The following is a 21,732-nucleotide window of genomic DNA, read 5'->3' as shown; positions in this document are numbered from 1 at the left end:
TTTACTACAATATTATATATAAAGCATGTAACTTTACAAACTGGTGTGTGGCACATTCACAATTCACAACATCCCCACTTGCACTTATTGTAAGCAAAAAAAAAACAAAGCTCAAACATCAGTATTAAAATTCATTTACCTAGGCCAGTTAGCTAAGCAGTTATTTTTTTAAATCAACTAATAATTGCATTGCAAGTAGGTCATTTGCATTAATTAAGCAATTTAGATTTTTACATAGCAGGATTTACCAACATTTAGCATCCAAAGCAATGGAAATCATAAAAATGACATGAATTAAAGAAGAAAAATAGTTTTAGCTCCTACTAAGCATTTCATTATTGTGCTAAGTTTTAAGAAAAAAATACATCTGTTTTCACAACGTTTTTATTTTAAGGCCACAAAAGAACAGAGAATAAAAACAAAAAGCTGAAAAATGGTAATATTTGATACCTGGTTGAGCTGTGGTAGCTGATGAAAGAACCATAGCAATATTTTAACTTGAACTAAATGCTGTATACTCTCGTTTTACCTCTGTGTAAAGTATGAGCAGTATCTTTAAGAGAAATGCTTCTTAGTTCTCCTGTATCCAATTGTAATTATAATTTGCTAATATAGCACCTTTACCATGCTAAAAGGAGTTGAAAAAAATCAAATTTATCAACAGGAATAAAATCACATAAAGAAAGCAAACAACAATGAATACAAAATAATGCAAACTTTAAACATCAAATAACAGGTAAATATAAGCAGTGCATAACTTTTAATTAAAATACAGAACAAACTAGAATAAAAAAATATGAAATACTACAAGAAAACCTTGAACAAATAACATATTTGTGACCACCCCTATAAAGTCTAATTCGATGATATGGTTCTGTGTGAGCCCAGATTCTCATAGCTTCCCTTATTATGGACGACTATTATATATTTTTTTTTTAAATTGGGGCTGGAAAGCCAATTTTAATCCCATCGTTCAATCTTCCATATTCCACCCAACTTGCAAAATGTACTCTCGGTCTCACCCGTTAATGTATAAATCAACAAGATACAATTGTGAGTCCATATTGATCTAAATATTAATATAATATCTAAGAAGCAGTGGTAAGTTGGACAAAGTCTGTAAAGGTTATGTGAAAGTTCCGAATAAGGTGATTAAGACCATTGATAAATGTGTATGCAATTACACATTATGTACAGGAGAACCATAATTGAACATGACACTTCCTGTAACAGCTATAAAGTACTACTTTTCACTTATCTACCTGCCAATCCAGGTTTACTCGAGCTACACAGAATATATAAATAAATATAAATAAATATTCAAGTGGCAAGTACCTCATTATGTAAATCTTGCACATCTATTTACAAAAAAAAAAAAAAATACCTACCACAAAATGCACATAAGGCAAAGCAGTGACACCCTGTATCAACTGAGTACCTGGGTAGAGAGGATGAACTAAAATAAAGGGTAAGACAAGTCTACACAGAAAGTTGATGTCAATGGGAGAGTGTTCTACCTGAATATTAAGAAATGCACTTCTCCATAGAAGACACGCAGACAGTACTGGTAATAAGCCAGCATATCAGAAAAAACAGAATATTTCTAAAATTATACCACCAAATTGTAAAAAGAAAATGTTCAAAAATCAGGCAGCAGCAAGCAATTGAACAAGTTTCATTCATGACATGCTTAAAGAAAATGTTCTTGTGGCAATAGAATTAAGTCAAACAGAAAGAAAAGCAAACCCTTATGACCAGTTTCATGCAACTCCTGTACTTTTATCTCACAACTTAAATACATTGTTCTGGAGTGAAACACTAAAGAACTCTGTTCAGCACTGTTTTTAAAACCCTGCTCCTATAAACACTCTTGACTGCCCCAGCCTATTCTCATAGATATATCTTGCACTCTTGGCTACCCAGTTTTTTTATTTTTAATTTTTTTTATTTATTTTTATAAATGAAATTGGTCCAATGCCTTGAAATAAATAGTATGTTAATCTAATAATAGAGAATTTTTACTTTAATGAAATCAGACCATAAATAGAACTTAAAACATGAGAACTATTGAAGATAATTGACAACAACTTTTGTTTACAAAAGTGTCACTTTGGCTACTCTTTATAGCAGGTCAGACTCCACATGAGAAAGACTACAGTTTTATTAAACAGAAGCGAACATTTTTGTGCTGCTGTTCTCACTCTTATTAAATAGTTTGCTTCAGCAGGCAAACATGGCAAAAGTTCAGATTTTAATAATTTATTTTAGCACTGTTGATGACCTCATCCCACAGATGTGGTTCCACCTTTTTCAGCTCTGACAGATTTATGACAGAAAGTTGAAATCCTGACTCTCAAATGGGGGCACTCTGCTGTTGTCTCACTTCTTACCTTCACTTTCTGGATTTAAGAGAGATACATATTTCTGCAATTCCTGAAAAAATGAGCTGTAATGTTGCTGCTGAGCAGTGTTTTATCATCTGTCAGACCATGGAATAGCAAGTGACGAGCTGAGGTGAAACTGTCAACTTGAAAATCTTTGAATGGCTTCCGAAAATCAGCCACATTTTTTATTTATTTAATATAAAGTAATCTCAACGCATGCAATCATTGGCCTGCCAATTGTTGTCATTCTGCTGCAGAATGGAGTTTCAGAGTTGAAATTCCATCTTGTGCCGACAAATTGTTTCAGAAAAATATTCAAACTGTAGGTAAAGCCTGAGTGCTTGAAATACTTCATTTTTTGTGTCAGACAGTAATTTAGCATGCTCAGGTGTTTTGCTAAGCTCAGGGTAAGTGCAGGATGTGGGCATTATAATTATTTGTATTATACCCACAAAGTGCTGCTAAACTGTTATTTCTGCAATCTGTTACCTCTACATCCCTCCAAATCTGTTCATTATTAGGAACACCAAATTGCAAATGTATCCCCCTAGTTTTGGAAACACCATCTTCAATGTGTATCACAAGACTGAAATCATCATAAATACAGTGAATGCTGGTGGTCGATAGGAAGAGAGGTTTATCAGTAGATAATATGCCCAAATACTGGTAATGATTGCATATCCATACACTGCTATGATGGGTATGAGTTATGTCATTATTGTCTCTTGATGAACCAGTGCTTTTTATTCCACATACCCAGACAGTAGTATTCAAAGAAGCAAGATATGTTAAATTTGTTGCATTCTACGGAAATGTGTTTAGTGTTAAGTAAGCTTCACAAGACCTTTACCAGCTACAAAATATGCATTGACCAGGGTACCCGATTTTGTGCCCATTGAACATTCAAATACTACCACATTAGATAATTCAGCTCTTTTCTGTGTGAATCTAAAACAAGTGAAAATCTATCTAAACACCCGAGTTCTATGTCTTTTACAGTGAGTCACTCACTGGATTTGTCTGCACTTTAATATCTTCTCAATATGCTTTAAGTATCTGGAACTTGGAATATAAAAGGAAAAACTACAGCATTGCTAATATTACTAACATGTAAAGAAGAATGTAGAGGTTTTTGTTAATATTCAAAACATTTTTGCCAATATTTTATATGGTAGATGGTAGAGAGTTTGTCATCCCACATGTGTCCCCATTATCTCCCTCTTAGCTGCCCATTTCCCTGTTGCATGAGTGTTAAAAAGTTTCCTGTTTCTATATAAAAATATATATTTATTCAATAATGATGTCCATTATTTATATGATGCATCATTATAATGTATAATTAAGTCAGTTAGCACTTGGTGGATCAACAGATCATGCCAGAGATTTTTTCTTCATCTTCTGATGAAAATACACTTCATACACTTCATGTAGGTGAACTGTGCATCTCATAATTGAAACAAAGAGGAAAAAAAAGATCATTAAACCATATCGTAAACAAGTATTAATTATTGAAATATTGTTTGTAAGTTAAAAACAATGTGATATGTTCGCCCTTTGCTTATTGGTTCATTTAAGTATTCTGGTCCTGGGTATAACATTAAACTCCTTCTGGCCCTGCAAGCAGTCCTCCAAGGTAGGGAAATCATGGGGTTTAGTGGCAGGATTAGCACTCCAGCCCCAGTGAAAACACTGCACTTACTGTATCTCTGAGATGACAGACAGGACTCCTTTCTGCTTTCTACGGGAGTAGCTTTGCTGCATCCACCCTTAGGAAAGTTGTACTCATTATGAAGGGGGTGGGGGAAAGCCCTTCTTGAGAGGAGTCACAGTACACAGCTTAATGGCAACTCCAGTCTGTACCAGGAACTAAGAAGGATGGGCAAGAGGTCTCTGAGGGCAAATAAGGAGGTGTTTGATAGAGGAATCTGTGAGCAAGTGACACATCATCTATGGTCTAGTGACCAATGTCCTACTTAATTAGGAATTGAAGCATTACACACTTAGGAATCTGTTCCTTGGAGAGTCACAGGGCTGCTGATGGAACGGTCCTTATGGATGACACAGCAGTTGTGACCCACTGGGCTGGCTACTTTGAGGAGCTGTTTAAAGCTGATTCTTCAGCTAGGACATTGGATATTTCTGAGTCCACAGTTCTTGAGGCTGATCCTCCAATTAGCTGTGAATCTCTAAATCTCACTGTGGGTAGGGAATGTTGCAGGTATCCGTGGTATCCAGAGTGTACTTCTTCAGGCTGTTGGTAAGACTGTCCTCCTGGCATTGTTAGCAATTTTTGCTTCCATTTGGGGAGTGGCACCATCCCAACTGACTGAAAAACAGGACTTTTTGTCCCTATTTAGAAAGAGAAGGGTGATCGCTTGGAATGCGGCAACTACAGGGGGATAACACTACTCTCGGTGCTGGGTAAGGTCCTTGCTAGGGTTATCCTTAGTAGGATCTATGATAACTCGCCCACCTACCAGTGACTGGAGCAGTTTGGTTTTGCACTTAAGTAGTCTACTATCGACCGCCTCCTGGCACTGAGGTTTCTCATGGAGTGTAAAGATGAATATCAGCAGTTTCTTTGCAGCCTTTGTCAGTTTTCATAAAGCGTTTGACTCAGTTGATCGCACGGCTCTATGGGACATTCCAAGACTTTGTGGGATCCCTTCAGTGTTGCTAGATATCATGGCTGACCTGTACACTGGTACTGTGAGTGCTGTGCAGAGTGGAGACAGAGAACCTCTGCATTTTTCCCAGTTGATTCTGGGGTTCGTCAAGGGTGTGTTCTTGCTTCTACCCTGTTCAACGCCTCCATGTACTTGGTGATGGGCAGTGTCATGGTGTCCAGTGGCTATGAGGCATCTGTTGTTGAATAGAGATTCACTGATCTTGACTTTGCTGACAGTGCTGTTGGCTCTTATGGGACTGAGTGAGGACTCTGAGTGTCTGGGCTTGCAAGTGTCCTGGATAAAAACTAAGATCCAGACCTTTAATGACCTCTTGGGCATAGCCATCAGCAGTGTGTCTGACTGCGGAGAGAGTGTCAACCTTCTTGTGACGTTTACTTACCTTGACAGCGACATTTATGTCTCTGATTACTCTTGCTATGAAGTTAGTAGACGGATTGGTTCAGCATGGGGGGGGATTTGGGGGGGTCATGAGGTCACTGGAAAGGGGTGTGTGGCGCTCCCGATATCTTTGCAAAAGGATGAAGGTCCAAGTCTTTAGAGTCCTTGTGCTTCCTGTTTTGCTATATGGTTGTGAGACATGAATGATATTCGGTGACCTGAGATGAAAACTGAGCTCCTTCAGTACTGTGTCTCTTCGGAGAATCCTTGGGTACCGCTGGATTAACTTTGTCTCTAGTGAGCAGTTGCTCATGGAGTGAGGCACATTACCTGCATTGTGAGGGATTGTCAGTTACGGCACTGTGGCTGTGTGGCATGATTCTCTGAGGGAGATCCGGCACATTGGATCCTTATTGTTAGGGACCTGACCTAAGTATTATGGGAAAATTACAGTATACTTGAGCTCATTGATAGAGAGATGTATTTAAATTCCTCCAGATATACTTATATATATGCAGTTTAACATATTCTGTTTGTATGAACTACCAAATTCTTAATGTCTTTAATTTTTTCAAGGGACGGTATTGAATTTGCATTTAAATATCAAAATCCAAAAGGACCAGAATATCCTCCTCTAAACCTTGCATTCCTGGAAGTTCTCAGTGAGTTCTCCTCTAAACTACTTCGCCAAGACAAAAAGACAGTGTAAGTAAATATTACAGACAATTGAGTTTTTATCTTTTTGCAAATTATTTCACATATTTGTGTCATCTTGGTAAAGTGACTTGTTTTTTCTTACTATGTTATATTTTTTAGCTTGTTGAATGCTTAAATAAAAGTATATATATATACAGTATATATATATATATATATATATATATATATACATATATATGTATGTGTGTGTATGTTTGTGTGTGTGTGTGTGTATATATATATATATATATATATATATATATATATATATATATATACAAATATATATATTTGTGTGTGTGTGTATATATATATATATATATATATATATATATGTATGTATGTGTATATATATATATATATGTATATTATATATATATGTATATATATGTATATGTGTGTGTGTGTGTGTATATACACTCACCTAAAGGATTATTAGGAACATCTGTTCAATTTCTCAGTAATGCAATTATCTAATCAACCAATCACATGGCAGTTGCTTCAATGCATTTAGGGGTGTAGTCCTGGTCAAGACAATCTCCTGAACTCCAAACTAAATGTCAGAATGGGAAAGAAAGTTGATTTAAGCAATTTTGAGCGTGGCATGGTTGTTGGTGCCAGACGGGCCGGTCTGAGTATTTCACAATCTGCTCAGTTACTGGGATTTTCACGCACAACCATTTCTAGGGTTTACAAAGAATGGTGTGAAAAGGGAAAAACATCCAGTATGTGGCAGTCCTGTGGCCGAAAATGCCTTGTTGATGCTAGCTAAATTTAATTGCAGCAACTCAAAATTGTACGCAGCACTTTGTATGGCCCCTGTGTTCTTGTATACATGCCTGACAACATCGGTGCATGCTTCTACTGAGATGACAGATGGTGTTGTGGGGGATCTCCTCCCAGATCTGGACCAGGGCATCACTGAGCTCCTGGACAGTCTGAGGTGCAACCTGGTGGCATTGGATGGACCAAAACATAATGTCCCAGAGCTGTTCTATTGGATTTAGGTCAGGAAAGTGTGGTGGCCAGTCAATGGTATCAATTCCTTCATCCTCCAGGAACTGCCTGCATACTCTCACCACATGAGGCCAGGAATTGTCGTGCACCAGGAGCCACTGTACCAGCATAGGGTCTGACAATGGGTCCAAGGATTTCATCCTGATACCTAATGGCAGCCAAGGTGCCTTTGTCAAGCCTGTAGCGGTCTGTGTGACCCTCCATGGATATGCCTCCCTAGACAATCATTAACCCACCACCAAACTGCTCATGCTGAATGATGTTACAGGCAGCATAATGTTCTCCGTGGCTTCTCCAGACCCTTACACTTCTGTCACGTGCTCAGGGTGAACCTGCTCTCATCTGTAAAAAGCACAGGGCACCAGTGGTGCATCTGCCAATTCTGGTATTCTATGGCAAATGCCAGTCGAGATGCATGCTACTGGGCAGTGAGCTAAGGGCCCATTAGAGACATGGGGCCCTTGGGTCACCCTCATGAAGTCTTTCTGGTTGTTTGGTCAGAGACATTCACACCAGTGGCCTGCTGGAGGTCATTTTGTAGGGCTCTGGCAGTGCTCATCCTGTTCCTCCTCGCCCAAAGGAGCAGATACTGGTCCTACTGATGGGTTATGGACCTTCTATGGCCCTCTCCAGCTCTCCTAGAGTAACTGCTTGTCTCCTAGAATCTCCTCCATGCCCTTGAGACTGTGCAGGGAGACACAGCAAACCTTCTGGCAATGACACGTATTGCTGTGCCATCCTGGAGAAGTTGGACTACCTGTGCAACCTCTGTAGGGTCCAGGTATCGCCTCATGCTACCAGTAGTGACACTGACTGTAGCCAAATGCAAAACTAGTGAAGAAACAGTCAGAAAAGATGCAGAGGGAAAAATGTCAGTGGCCTCCACCTGTTAAACCATTCCTGTTTTCGGGGTCATCTCATTGTTGCCTCTCTAGTACATCTGTTGTTAATTTCATTAACACCACAGTAGCTGAAACTGATTAACAACCACCTCTGCTACTTAACTGACCAGATTAATATCCCCTAAGTTTCATTGACTTTATGCTATACTCTGATTAAAAAGTGTTCCTTTAATTCTTTTGAGCAGTATATATATATATGTGTATGTATATGTATATATGTGCATATATATATGTGCATATATATGTGTGTATATATATATATATATATATATATATATATATATATATGTGTATATATGTGTATATATGTGTATATATATGTGTGTGTGCGCACTAGTCTAATATCCAGAAAGAACATGTGTATAATGTAGTTGTGTTTAAATCATTGTAGTCACTCATACCTGGAGAAGTTCATGACGGAACAAATGATGGAGCGACGAGAAGACGTGTGGCTACCCCTCATCTCTTATCGAAACTCCTTGCTTACTGGTGGAGATGAAGACAGATTATCTGTTACCAGTGGAAGTGGCAGCAACAAAACATCATCAGTACGAAGTAAAAAAGGGAGACCTCCACTTCATAAAAAACGAATAGAAGGTAAGGTAATGCTGAACTTCATTTAGCCAGAATATGCAGGTCCAGTTTCATTCTAGTTTCCCAGTACACTTTGTGAGATATAGTTTGCTATTCTTTGCTACTGTAAATCAATGTTATGTTTACCATTATTTCAAGTAAATGCTGTTTGAAAGTGTGTAAATTCAATTTTCCATTGCTGTAGAGTATTGGGGTAAAATGTCTGAGTGTTTAAGGAAACAGAAACTCAAAGATCCTTGAATAAGAAAGGAAAAGTTTTCCTTCATCTAATATTGATGCATCCGTTATCAGCTATTATAGGACCTCAGCTTTTCCTAGAATTATTACCAGGCATTTGGTTTAAGAAAGATTTTTCCCATTCTTTTTACAAACTTGTCTCAGTTGATCCAGATTTGGAGATTGTGTTGCATGGAGAAGCCTGTTCACTGTTTTGTGCATAGTAGACTCATGAACAGAGATTGTACCCTGCTCCAGTGATTGCTTCAGGCCTTAAACTGTTACTGAAGGTTTTTTTTTTTTAATTAAATAAACCTTTCGAGTATTCTTACATTGTGCCTGTCAAGTCACCTTGGCTCACTTTTAGTGATTAGTAGCCACAGTACTAAAGTGTCTCTCTTTATACACAGTTTGTTTAACTGTAGACTAATGGTTTAAACTCTTTGAGATTACTTTGTAACCCTTTTCAGCTTTATGCAAACCAACAGTTCTTGATCATTGATCTTCTGAGATCTATTTTTTCAAGGCTTGCTTCACATCAGCAAATAGTAATTGTGAATAGCAAACTCAATGTTTGTCTTTATTATAGGTTAAAGTAGGTCTAAACAACACCTCCAGTTTTGTTTATTTGATGTAAATTCAGATTTGCCAACATCTAACTCTATAGTAGCTAGCTTTTGCTAAAGCCATTAGCCTAGGGGTTCACATTTTTTTTTCAACCTACATTGTGAATGTTTGAGTGGTGTATTCATTGCTTACAAAAAGAATAAATTCTATACAAATACAGTGATTTCCAAGCAGTTCACATAATTTTTTTATTACCACCATACTTGAGAAACATTAAAGGACATATGCCGAAATAATCAGTAAATAATACCCTAACACACACTCACATTATATTTTGGGGGGTGGGGTGTTACAAGTAAAGAAATGTCACCTTTAAAGATGCTTCAATTCTTGACTAACAGGAAAATAATGGAGGATTTTTTTTTAAATAAAACTATGTGTTGTATAAAATGAACTCATCCAGAAGGAATTCATTATATTCCAACCCAAACAATAGTTTGGTAGTTACTGTGCCTTAGCAGGGGTAAATAGAATTAGGAGAGTAAAAAATATCAGAAAGATGTATATAAATTTGCAAGATGAAATAATGAGAGTAGTGATGTTCAAGAGAAAAAACCTATCATGATGAGTAGATACAGCCTGTTTCACATGGAAAAGAGTATATTGAAACTGGATAAACTGATCGTTTTTAGTTCTAGTAACATTAAAAATTCAGTCCAATTGCAGGGGGTAAGAATAAGGAAAGATCACAAGGCTGTTGATTAATCGGAGAAGGAGATTTATAAGAGGACTGGAAAAAGAACAGACGTAGGCTGTCTTAAAGGAGAAAAGGAGCTTTTAAGGAAGAATAGCAGGTAGATAGCTAAAGGTGATAGCTCCATAGGCTTTTATTTCTGAGTGGAATTGAATGTAGCAGGTGATAAAAGAGGAAAATGGAATTTTAAAGTGAAACTGGTGTCTTTTCAGTGATTCCAGGCTGGACTCATTCCAAAGCTGATATGTTCCAAGGAAATGAATGTACTAGGGCTTTCACTAATCTACAGAGCATGGTTATTAAGAAATGGAGGTTATACACTTCGAGATTTTTAAATATGCTTTTCTATTTTGTGCCACATTTGAATGGCATAGGCATAGAAAGGTTCGTGCCCAGGTACCTAAACAACTAGTGAATAAAGTGACTTTTCAGAAAGGTAAAAGTCCATACATGGAAGAGAAACCTGGAGCAGTAAGAAATTTTAATCAAAAAAATTTTGTCTGATATGGACTCACTAGAGAATTATGTAGTTTGTGCAGGATTTGAATATTTCGCATGGAGAAAAATAGTAGTCTGTGGTACACAGATTTCTAAGGTAAAAATGTTTAAACAGGTAGAGGTCCTTCTAGATGTTTAAATAAGAGTTAAACGTGGTAAGAATCCAAAGGGTGATAGGGTGCTCTTTTTTAAAAAATAAAAAAATGTTGCTGCATTGTGAATTGACCTTCACAGTTCATAGTCCTTAAAAATTAAGTAATTTACATTTTAGATCACATAGCAATTGACCTTGGTACAGAGTAGGCATATAGATGAATATATATGCACTGTCCGTGCCCACCTATATATCTGCTTATAGATCAGGAAAGTGCCCTAATTTATTTTCTCATGCAAGAATAATCTTGCCTTGTAAGCTTCTCCTGAATAAGTATTCCCCTTATTTTTTCCCTTTGAAGCTGTTGGAAAAGTAGCAAAATTATACCATTGTCTTTAGCAACAGGTTGTGTTACATGTATTTAAATGCATTTGTTGGTTTAGGCTGCCATTATTATGATGACAACTGGACAAGCTGAAAACAGCTTAATGTTAAATTTGGAGAGAGTAAGAAAAAATCAATCCAGAGAAGACACACACAAGAGGACAACTGCATAGTTACATAGTATAAATTTTGTTAACATACTTTTGCATGTGTGCAAAAAAATCTGTGAAAAATTCATGAAAAGCAGTACTACTCTTCCACCTTGACAGAATTTGAGAACTTTGTGCAGTAAAATTAGTGGAAGTTGTCAAGTCAGGAAATGTAAAGCAAACACAGATATGATGCAGCCAAATAGACTTCAATCTGCCATAGCTGCCAGACATGTTTATACAGTTTACTCATGCATGCTTAATTAAAGAAGATGTTTCAATAAACTTTTGCAAAAGTAATTTTGTCAATCGTTTTAAGATACAGTAATTATTGTTTGAGTAATTAACATACTTTAATTGACCTTATGAGAGTAAGAATGGCTGTTTGAGTAAAATGCTCTTCAGTGAATTGGCAGCTCTTCCAAGATTGATTCATGTGTTGTACTCAGTGCTGTCAGGTAATGGCTTCTGCAGTCCTGGAAATGGTTTAAACAGATCTCCAAGTAAATTCATTAAATACATTTTATAGATTTATTTGGTCACTAGCTGTTCTCCCTCTCTAAGATTGTTTGAGATCTTAAGTAATCAGTGTAGAATGCTGTGTTAATGTTTGCAGTACATAATGTATTAATGTATTTTGTAAAGTATGTAGTAATAAAATGCATTGCCTCTGTAATTTCATTAGATAGCACATCAAAAACTGTTACAACTGTAAAATGCATTACTACAAACATTTGTGATGTGCAAATCTGTTGGAATTACAGATGCAATGAATTTATTATTTTGCCATTTGGTATGGCATTCATCAAAGCAATATTAATGTTACTGATGTGCTGTATATTGGAATGACAAATGCAATGTATTTTATTTATTTTATTACTACAAATATTTGTGAAGCACCATCTGTTACAGTGGCAGAGACATAGCAACCGGATGGACACTCAGACACACACTTGATTGCTCATTGTTAGGTTATAGAGAACAGTGAAATTCTTGCTTATATATGCTGTTCTGTAATGCTAAAATACTCTTGCTTATTACCCTTATACTGTATTTTCTTGCTTTGCGTAGAAGAAAGTGTTGAAGGATCGTGGCTCATGAGAAATGATAGTATACAGACGCCAGGTGCTTTACAAACACCACAGCTTACATCCACGGTACTACGAGAAAATCCAAGACAAGCGGCTGAGCACATGCCCCCAGATCAAGGCTCTGAACCCAACTCTGAAGCAGATTATGTACACAAGTAAGTTGATTATACATTTTCAAAACATGTTTCAACACCTTCTATGTCTTTTTGAATTTATGTTCATTTTAATTCTTCATCTGATACTTTTACAAAAGCTATATTGGGAGATATTTATACCTTGGGGCAGCTGGCATGAGTAAAATTACTGTCAGGATAAATGACCAAATGTCAATAGAAAGCCAGTCATTTTTGTACACAATTTTGCTGTCATTTTACTGTAAATCATAATAAAGCTTAGGTGACTTCTTCATTAAGGCAAAAATGTGAATGTTGCACAGATTATAGTTTTTTTTTTTTTGTTTTTTTTTTTATATTTTTATAATGAAGTCAACAAATGCAAATGTCCTGGTTAGGACAGCAAAAGCTGGATGAAGTAAGTCGGAAAGACAGAGCAAATATGAATTATCTTAAAGCCAGAGCTGGTGTAAGGCAGACTGTGTAAGTATTTAAAGACTTTTAAGTTTAATAGGAGTTGTAGTTTTGGGGCAATCTTTAAAGATTTTCTAAATCTATTTTGTAAAGTGGTTTATGATACAATAATCTTTGTCCCTGCATTCAATTACCTAATCTGTTACTCTAGTTTGGAATTTTGGGCGTTTAATGCAAATTCCTGCAATATTGTCATTGTCTTCTAATACACAGTATGCTTGTTTTTGTTCAATTGTCTGTTTACAAGTTTTTATTTCTTGCAGTCGAGGACTAATGGAAGATGATGCAGAACCAATCTTTGAAGATGTAATGATGTCTTCGCGTGGACAGTTAGAAGACATGAATGAAGAATTTGAGGATACCATGGTCATTGATCTTGTAAGTGTTTTTATTTTCCTTTTAAACATTTTTTTAGTATTTGTATTCTTCCTTCTGTTAGCCACTTGGATTACTGTTAATGCAATTTCCTTTTTCCACTTTTTGCTTTAACGTCAATGTACCTGTTTCAAGCCTTCATTGTCTGCCTTTTTTCCAGTAACTGTGAATTCAGCAAATATTATTTTATCTTAGCTTTTTTTGTTGTTGTTTTTGTTTTAGCTTGTAAAATTACTGTCATACACTACCGGATAGTCTTACAAATTTTAGGCATTTTCAGATTAATCTTTAAGATTGGTGTCCAAAATATTGCACTGGTATTTCTATAGGCTTAAAAAAAAATTTGCTGGTTTCTTTTCAGCCGCCCTCCAGGAACAGACGTGAACGAGCAGAATTAAGACCTGATTTCTTTGATTCTGCAGCTATTATAGAAGATGATTCGGTAAGGAGATACTCAGTAAATCACTGTTTGTAATGAAGTTTCTTTATAATATATATTATATATATTATATTATTAATATATAATCATTTTTATTTTTGAAGTATGTTTTAGTCACCTACTTACTCATGTCTTTGTTTCCATTTCAGGGTTTTGGGATGCCTATGTTCTGAAAACTGGATAAAGAACATTTCCAGACAAAAACTGAAATGCTTTTGGAGCAAGGGGCCTTTATACTGTGATTGCTTGTTACATAACATTTAAAATTAATCCAGATTTATTTTGACTCAAAAAAGAAGAGAAGAAGAAGAGGAAAATATAACTGTTACGAATCTTATGTAAAAAAAATAAGTAAATAAATAAATAAAAAATAAATCATAATGGACTGTTCCCCTGGTAGCACATTTGGCGATGGTACTCACCCAAGACAGCACTAACTGTTGTAATGTGCAATCCATTCAACAACTGGTGCAATTTGGAATGTTGAAGAGTGATGGAAGACAAAGCCACAGTGGGGTAAAATTCTAAACATTCATGGGCAAAAAATCACATGCTCTGTATGTAAAGAGGAAAAGAAACCTCCCGTGATGTCTCAGCATAGTTTTTTTTTTTTTGTTTTGTTTTTTTTTAAACTGATGTTTTAAATTTCATGCCTATAGTGTTAAATAGCAACAGCTCAAGTACTAGACTAGAAGCAAGATGTGTTTTTGAGTCACACTGGATTTGGTTAACATTGTGGTACACTTTACTCTGGAGATAAAATGATTCTTCTTGTTTTCCATCTTTTTACATATGTAAATGTTTGATAACTGTTTCTGGCAATAATGTCAGATTGTTGTATCAATATGTGGTCATATGACCTGCTAAAGAGTCCTTTAATTTGTATTTTACAACATTTTTGTACACGGTGAGAGATTGTGTGTGTATGTGTGTATGGATCTCACTATATATATACACACACACACACACACACACACACACACACTAAATTTGTGTTGGTTGTGTCTCTTCCTTTCCAGTGTTACTGCTTTTGTTTAGCTGTACACACTGGGTTTGCAACTATGCCAGTATTCAATGACATGATTGAAGTGTTGAGGCAATAGATGATCAAGTCATGGATAACTTTTAATTAAAAAAATCATGTGCTGAATAAAGGGATTGGTTTTATTGCCTCTTGGTCATCCCCACTCTCAGAATATTTTAAATTTTCTTAGCGGGAGTGTGACACAAATACATACTTAATTGTGGAGTTGACCAAACCACTTTAAATGTCCATCCCATCAAAAATCACTTTGTACCTTTTGTGCAGAATGTCAAGGCTGAAAACCAGCAGGCAGGCTAGCGATCCACAAAAGTTGGATTATTTTAAAACAATATTAAAATATCTTTAAAAATTCATTTTGCAGGAAAAAATAAATAAAATAAAAAAACAAGCATTTTTACATGTACAGGCAAAACTAGCTCTTAAAATATTTTCCAAAACAAATCACACATACCATGATACCCAGGTTTTTAAAAGAAAAATAAAAAAATATTTTGAATTTTAGTAGTTTTAGTATAAAGTTTTGAATCAAGTAATTTTTGTCAGTTGTTTGTACAGTTCCTTTTGGACCGGTCTGTTGCCAAATAACTGTGGATGACATGATAAGCCAACCCCGAGAGAACCAAAGTGATTCAGTCTGCTGTTAGTAACAAGATGTACAGAAACATGGAAGATTTTTCATCTTTAAACAGAAAGTAAAAAGAACGTAAGTCAAGTTTGTATGAAGTGGTTGGTTTACCGTGCAACCCACTATAGTTCTGTGGGCATAGATGCTGCATGGTTTGAGTCCTGAATCACAACAAACCTTGTGCTTCACAGTCATCTGTATGAAAATGGAATTCTAATTTAGGCAGTATTGTAGAATATTGTATAACAAAACTTTCATAACTAGGTACCTCCATGGTGGGATTCAGATTAAGTTCAAGTTCAATAGGTTTTATATTTCAAGTGTCTCCTTGATTTGTTTTGCTAGTAATCCTGTAAATTGTACATTTTCAATATTAAAGTTTTCTTTTTGTACAATTTAAAGATAATGCTTCACCTTTTCATTTAATAAACTGTTACAAATGTATTTTAATGCCACATTATACTGCTAATAAGGTCCTTGAAATTATTTCTTGTTTCAGAATTTAAAGAAGTTGCATGTCCCCCTCTGAGGCAGCTAGTCCAAGTTTCCAAACTTATAGGCAACTTCAACTATGATTCTACACCATTCAGAAACAAGACAGGGCCGTACAAGTTTCCCATTCTTCCAAGTAAAGCTTACATTTTACAAATGAGAAAAATACTTAACTGTGCATGAAGCAGCCTACATAGCACCTGAGATACACTGAAGCCTTAAATTAATATCTACCATTCTACTTGAAGCTCAGCATTGATGTTGACTAAATATTCAAATAGCTTATCCATAGAATATGGTGCAGTCTTCATGTAATGTTTAATTTGTCCTTGCTTCATATAAATTTCTCACCCTGGGTTTTAATCAGTTTTGTTAATTTTTTAATCAGGTAATTATTTTCCAGTACAAGTCCCTTCCTGTGTCTAAATCTAATCTATAACTTCAGAAATACCTGAGGCATTTTACTATCAGAAGTTTATTTCAAGTAATATTAAACCAAGGGCTCCCACAGTCCTTGTGTGTGTGTGTTTAAGTTATTATTTTCAAACGTTCTTGTCATGAAAGGGGGCAAAAGCTTACAGGTTATACCCAGAAGGCAGAAAGGTAATTACATTTTTTGAAGTGAAATGCATACTGTGAGTGTTGATGAAGGGAAATGTTAAATGAAGAAACAAAAATATTTACTGATTAAGATTTGCTGTAATTTTGAGGCAAAAGTTGCTATTTCATTTAGACATTGAGAGAACTGTAAACTGACAATTATAGTGATCACTCATGAGATGGAATGATCAAGTTGGATAATGTACATATGAAATAACAATCAGGTAGGTTTGGGGTGGGCAGCTGACTGTTTTGAAAGTTGGAGTATTTTTATTTTTGTTTATTTGATCAGGGAGAGAAATATGTTTTTGTTTAAAATATTTTTATAAAAAGTCATATCCATAAATAACAGTGATTACAGAATGTAAATACCAGTAATCCCTTGCTATATCGCGCTTCGACTTTCGCGGCTTCACTCTATCGTGGATTTTAAATGTAAGCATATCTAAATATATATCACAGATTTTTCGCTGGTTCGCAGATTTCTGCAGACAATGGGTCTTTTAATATATGCTACACGCTTCCTCAGTTTGTTTGCCCTGTTGATTTCATACAAGAGACGCTATTGGCGGATGGCTTAGAAGCTACCCAATCAGAGCATGTATTACATATTAACTAAAACTCCTCAATGATATAAGATATGCTTCCCGCGCGGTGCTTGATTGTTTGCTTGTCTCTGCCTCTCTTTCACCCTCTCTGACATTCTCTGCGCCTGACGGAGGGGCTGTTTGCACAGAGGCTGTTTGCTTAGAAGATACTGACGCTACTCTAAAAAATGCCGCGGCAAACTTAAAAGCACACGTATTGATTTTTTGATTGTTTGCTTTTCTTTTGAGAGCTCACGCTCTCTCTTAAATTCTCTTCTCCTGATGCAGACCCTCCTTTGAAGAAAATATATATTTGCATTCTTTTAATTGTGAGAAAGAACTGTCATCTCTGTCTTGTCATGGAGCACAGTTTAAACTTTTGACTAAAGGGTGTTATTTCATGTCTAGAAGGCTCTAATAATGTTAACAGTGTGGGAGAGTTTATAAGGGTTTAAAATATATAAAAATAACCATACAAACACATGGTTTCTACTTTGCGGATTTTCATCTATCGCGGGGGGTTCTGGAACGCAACCCCCGCGATCGAGGAGGGATTACTGTACTTGTCTTTAATGGCATTTTACAACATTGTGGTTAAAAACTGAGCCCTCGTGGTAACTGAAATAACTTTCATAGAGACCAGATTTCAGCTACAAAGTGATGTAAAAATTGTCATTTATTGTGCTATTGTTAGTTGAAGTCCACCTTTGTGTGATGATGGGTTCCTGGCAACCTGTGACTTTGCAGGGGTTTCAGTGAATTGTACTGAAGATCTGTTTCGCCTTCTATAGTGGTTATCAGGTGTATACAAGTGGAAAACATCCAAAATATACAACATTTTAACCTTTTTTGAGGTAAATTTGAAATAGTAGTTTAATCAGTAATTAAGATCGCACAGAATGTTTCTCTGATTCAGGAGATGAGTTCAAAAAATTCACCAATGCTTTTTTAAATAGAATCTTTTGAAAAATTCAGAAATTTGATATTGGGATATCTCGATGAAAATTAAGCTTTCTAGACAAATTTCAATGAAATCAGTCTTCTCGGAACTGAATTGTTTCATGTGGATGTATGCTCAAATGCCTGCAGCTGGCACACTCGTCCTTGAAACTGGGTGTTGCAAGTGAAAGAGGTACTTTTTATTTTCATTCACTCAAGCTAAAAATGCAGTGCAAAAATCTCTAAATAAATAATCCAAAAAAAATTCTAGTTAGGAATTTAAAATCCAATCTCCATTGTAGTGCTGCTCTCTCTTTCTCGCTCATCTTGCTGTACTCTTCCATCTCCCGGGCATAACCTTCGGAGCAAAGACTCTAGAGAATGAGGTCCCTCAGTATCTCGGCCCTTTCTTTCGGGCATGTACCAAGATATGCCAGGCAGCACTCAGTCTTCCTTATGCTTACGCTGGTATCTGCAGGATCCTTAGGAGCATCTGAATGCTTCTGCTCCTAGTAGGACTGATCTGGTTCGGCCCTGGAGAGACTCTTGCACCACTCTGTCCCTGACCACGTAGCCACCTTTCTTCATCCTTCCATCTGATCCTCGCCTTGCCTTGCCTTGCCTTGCCAATCATACTCCCTCAGGTTTTTTGTTTTAGCCTTTTTCTTGCTCACAGACCCCTTTTATCCCCAGTGTCTGGGCAAAGTAGTAGCTCTGAGACTAGGGCAATCAGAATGTTGCTGGTTCAAATCTTGTAAACACTAGAAGTGACTCTATTCTGTTGAGGCTTTGAACAAGACCTTAAACTTGCAATTACTTTGTCCTGGGTATGATGTTAATCTGCATCCAGCCCTGCAAGCAGGTCCTCCAACATACAGAGAAACATGGGGGTTGGTGGCAGGATTGGCACTCTACTCACTGTTTAAAAAAAAAAAGTTTCAGTGTGGTGCTAAGATGTCACCCGCTGCGCTCGGGTCCTAAATCTAGGTGGTTCGGTGTGTGGTGGGTGCAACAATGCGCCATCAGTGCTTGCTTTCAACTGCAGGCATAGCGAACAAACTGGATAGCATAAATGGGGAATAGCGTCAATCGCTTGCAAACACATTAAATGCAATTAGCAAATTCCTTCATCAAGAATCTCTGTGGCCACATGACTTTTCTGTCACACATCTACACTCACATGGTCTGCAATGCCTTAGTGATTTATTTGGTAAACTTGCATCACCATAGACCTCTATCTTACTTCAACACAGTTGGCAGACGGGATGGCAACAGCAGGTGATCTGAAAATTCTGCGTTAAAGGAAAACTCCACTCAAAATATGTTACCACATGTACTTTGTAGTGATGGAAGAAAAAAATCTTTTAATCTAACGTTTCCTTACAGAATGGCAAAAAAAAACCCAGTTCCGACATAGTATAAAACAAAAGAGACCAATGCTGTACAACAGCAAATTATGTGAAAAACGGGAGCGGAACTGAGTGTTTATCAATTTGACCTCCTGTCCTGTCTTTGGACATTTCTATCAGGTCACCTATTAACCTCTGCTTGCTTAAACTATGAAGATTCAGTCTTCCATCGTAATAACTATAATAATTATACTTTTATACTTATACTAATAATTATACTTATACTATAACTATAATAATTACTTTTGATGTATGGCTTCTAGTGCAGTTATATTCAATCCTGAGTGAGCCCTCCTCTTCCACCAACAGCCTGCATCTTCTATGGCAGTAGGTTTTTATTCCAACTAATTTCACAATTACTACAATAGTTTTTTAATTGAGCTGATCATTTTCTTATTTTATGAGATTCTCAAATATTTGTGTTTTTGACTAAATGTCCCTTTCTTTTAAAGTTTGATTCATTCTAACAACACTGAATGCTAAAGAGGAGCAATTACTTGAGTGCCATATTCATTTGTCTGCTTATTTGTGAGAAATGTTTGTTAATGAGCACATAAGTGAAAATGACTTTGAAGTAACTACTCTCTAGCATCCTTGTTGTTAGCACCAGTGTCTACACCGGGCATTTGTATACAATGAAGGGAGAAACATTTATAGGAAATGGCATATTAAAAAGAAATGACAAAAGAGACAAGTTCATTTGTTACATGCAAATTATACATCTAATATATACACATACATTTATAAAATCCTAATCCTAAAAATACAACGATTTTACAGTGCATCCGGAAAGTATTCACAGTGCATCACTTTTTCCACATTTTGTTGTGTTACAGACTTATTCCAAACTGGATTAAATTCATTTTTTTCCTCAGAATTCTACACACAACACCCCATAATGACAACATGAAAAAAAGTTTACTTGAGGTTTTTGTAAATTTATTAAAAATAAAAAAACTGAGAAATCCCATGTACATAAGTATTCACAGCCTTTACTCAATACTTTGTCGATGCACCTTTGGCAGCAATTACAGCCTCAAGTCTTTTTGAATATGATGCCACAAGCTTGGCACACCTATCCTTGGCCAGTTTCGCCCATTCCTCTTTGCAGGACCTCTCAAGCTCCATCAGGTTGGATGGGAAGTGTCGGTGCACTGTCATTTCAAGATCTCTCCAGAGATGTTCAATCGGATTCAAGTCTGGGTTTTTGGCTGGGCCACTCAAGGACATTCACAGAGTTGTCCTGAAGCCACTCCTTTGATATCTTGGCTGTGTACTTAGGGTCGTTTTCCTGCTGAAAGATGAAGCGTCGCCCCAGTCTGAGGTCAAGAGCGCTCTGGAGCAGGTTTTCATCCAGGATGTCTCTGTACATTGCTGCAGTCATCTTTCCCTTTATCCTGACTAGTCTCCCAGTTCCTGCCGCTGAAAAACATCCCCACAGCATGATGCTGCCACCACCATGCTTCACTGAAGGGATGGTATTGGCCTGGTGATGAGCGGTGCCTGGTTTCCTCCAATCATAATGCCTGGCATTCACACCAAAGAGTTCAATCTTTGTCTCATCAGACCAGAGAATTTTGTTTCTCATGGTCTGAGAGTCCTTCAGGTGCCTTTTGGCAAACTCCAGGTGGGCTGCCATGTGCCTTTTACTAAAGAGTGGCTTCCGTCTGGCCACTCTATCATACAGGCCTGATTGGTGGATTGCTGCAGAGATGGTTGTCCTTCTGGAAGGTTCTCCTCTCTCCACAGAGGACCACTGGAGCTCTGACAGAGTGACCATCGAGTTCTTGGTCACCTCCCTGACTTCTCCCCCGATCACTCAGTTTAGATGGCCGGCCAGCTTTCGAAAGAGTCCTGGTGGTTTTGAACTTCTTCCACTTACAGATGATGGAGGCCACTGTGCTCATTGGGTCCTTCAAAGCAGCAGAAATCCAGTCTCGGAGGTCTACAGACAATTCTTTTGACTTCATGCTTGGTTTGTGCTCTGACATGAACTGTCAACTGTGGGACCTTATATAGACAGGTGTGTGCCTTTCCAAATCATGTCCAATCAACTGAATTTACCACAGGTGGACTCCAATGAAGCTGCAGAAACATCTCAAAGATGATCAGGGGAAACAGGATGCACCTGAGCTCAATTTTGAGCTTCATGGCAAAGGCTGTGAATACTTATGTACACGTGCTTTGTCAATTTTTTTATTTTTAATAAATTTGCAAAAA

At 36.8% G+C, this 21,732-nt stretch overlaps 1 protein-coding gene across 1 annotated transcript in view; it reads left to right on the top strand.

Moving 5' to 3' along the window:
* The window catches only part of stag1a (stromal antigen 1a), a 272,516-nt gene extending 256,630 nt beyond the window's left edge, over positions 1-15,886 (top strand). The window contains exons 28-34 of the mRNA XM_039761613.1: positions 6,029-6,157; positions 8,459-8,664; positions 12,395-12,569; positions 12,900-13,010; positions 13,265-13,379; positions 13,738-13,818; positions 13,965-15,886. Coding sequence (XP_039617547.1) covers positions 6,029-6,157; positions 8,459-8,664; positions 12,395-12,569; positions 12,900-13,010; positions 13,265-13,379; positions 13,738-13,818; positions 13,965-13,988 — 841 coding nt within the window. The 3' untranslated portion in view covers positions 13,989-15,886. The remainder of the gene's footprint in view (positions 1-6,028; positions 6,158-8,458; positions 8,665-12,394; positions 12,570-12,899; positions 13,011-13,264; positions 13,380-13,737; positions 13,819-13,964) is intronic.
* Positions 15,887-21,732: the final 5,846 nt, after the last annotated feature.

The sequence above is a fragment of the Polypterus senegalus genome, chromosome 1, assembly GCF_016835505.1.
Source record: "Polypterus senegalus isolate Bchr_013 chromosome 1, ASM1683550v1, whole genome shotgun sequence".
In the NCBI taxonomy this organism is placed as follows: Eukaryota; Metazoa; Chordata; class Cladistia; order Polypteriformes; family Polypteridae; genus Polypterus; species Polypterus senegalus.
Note: the sequence above shows the minus strand (reverse complement) of the source record. Positions and strands in the feature narration are given on the sequence as shown.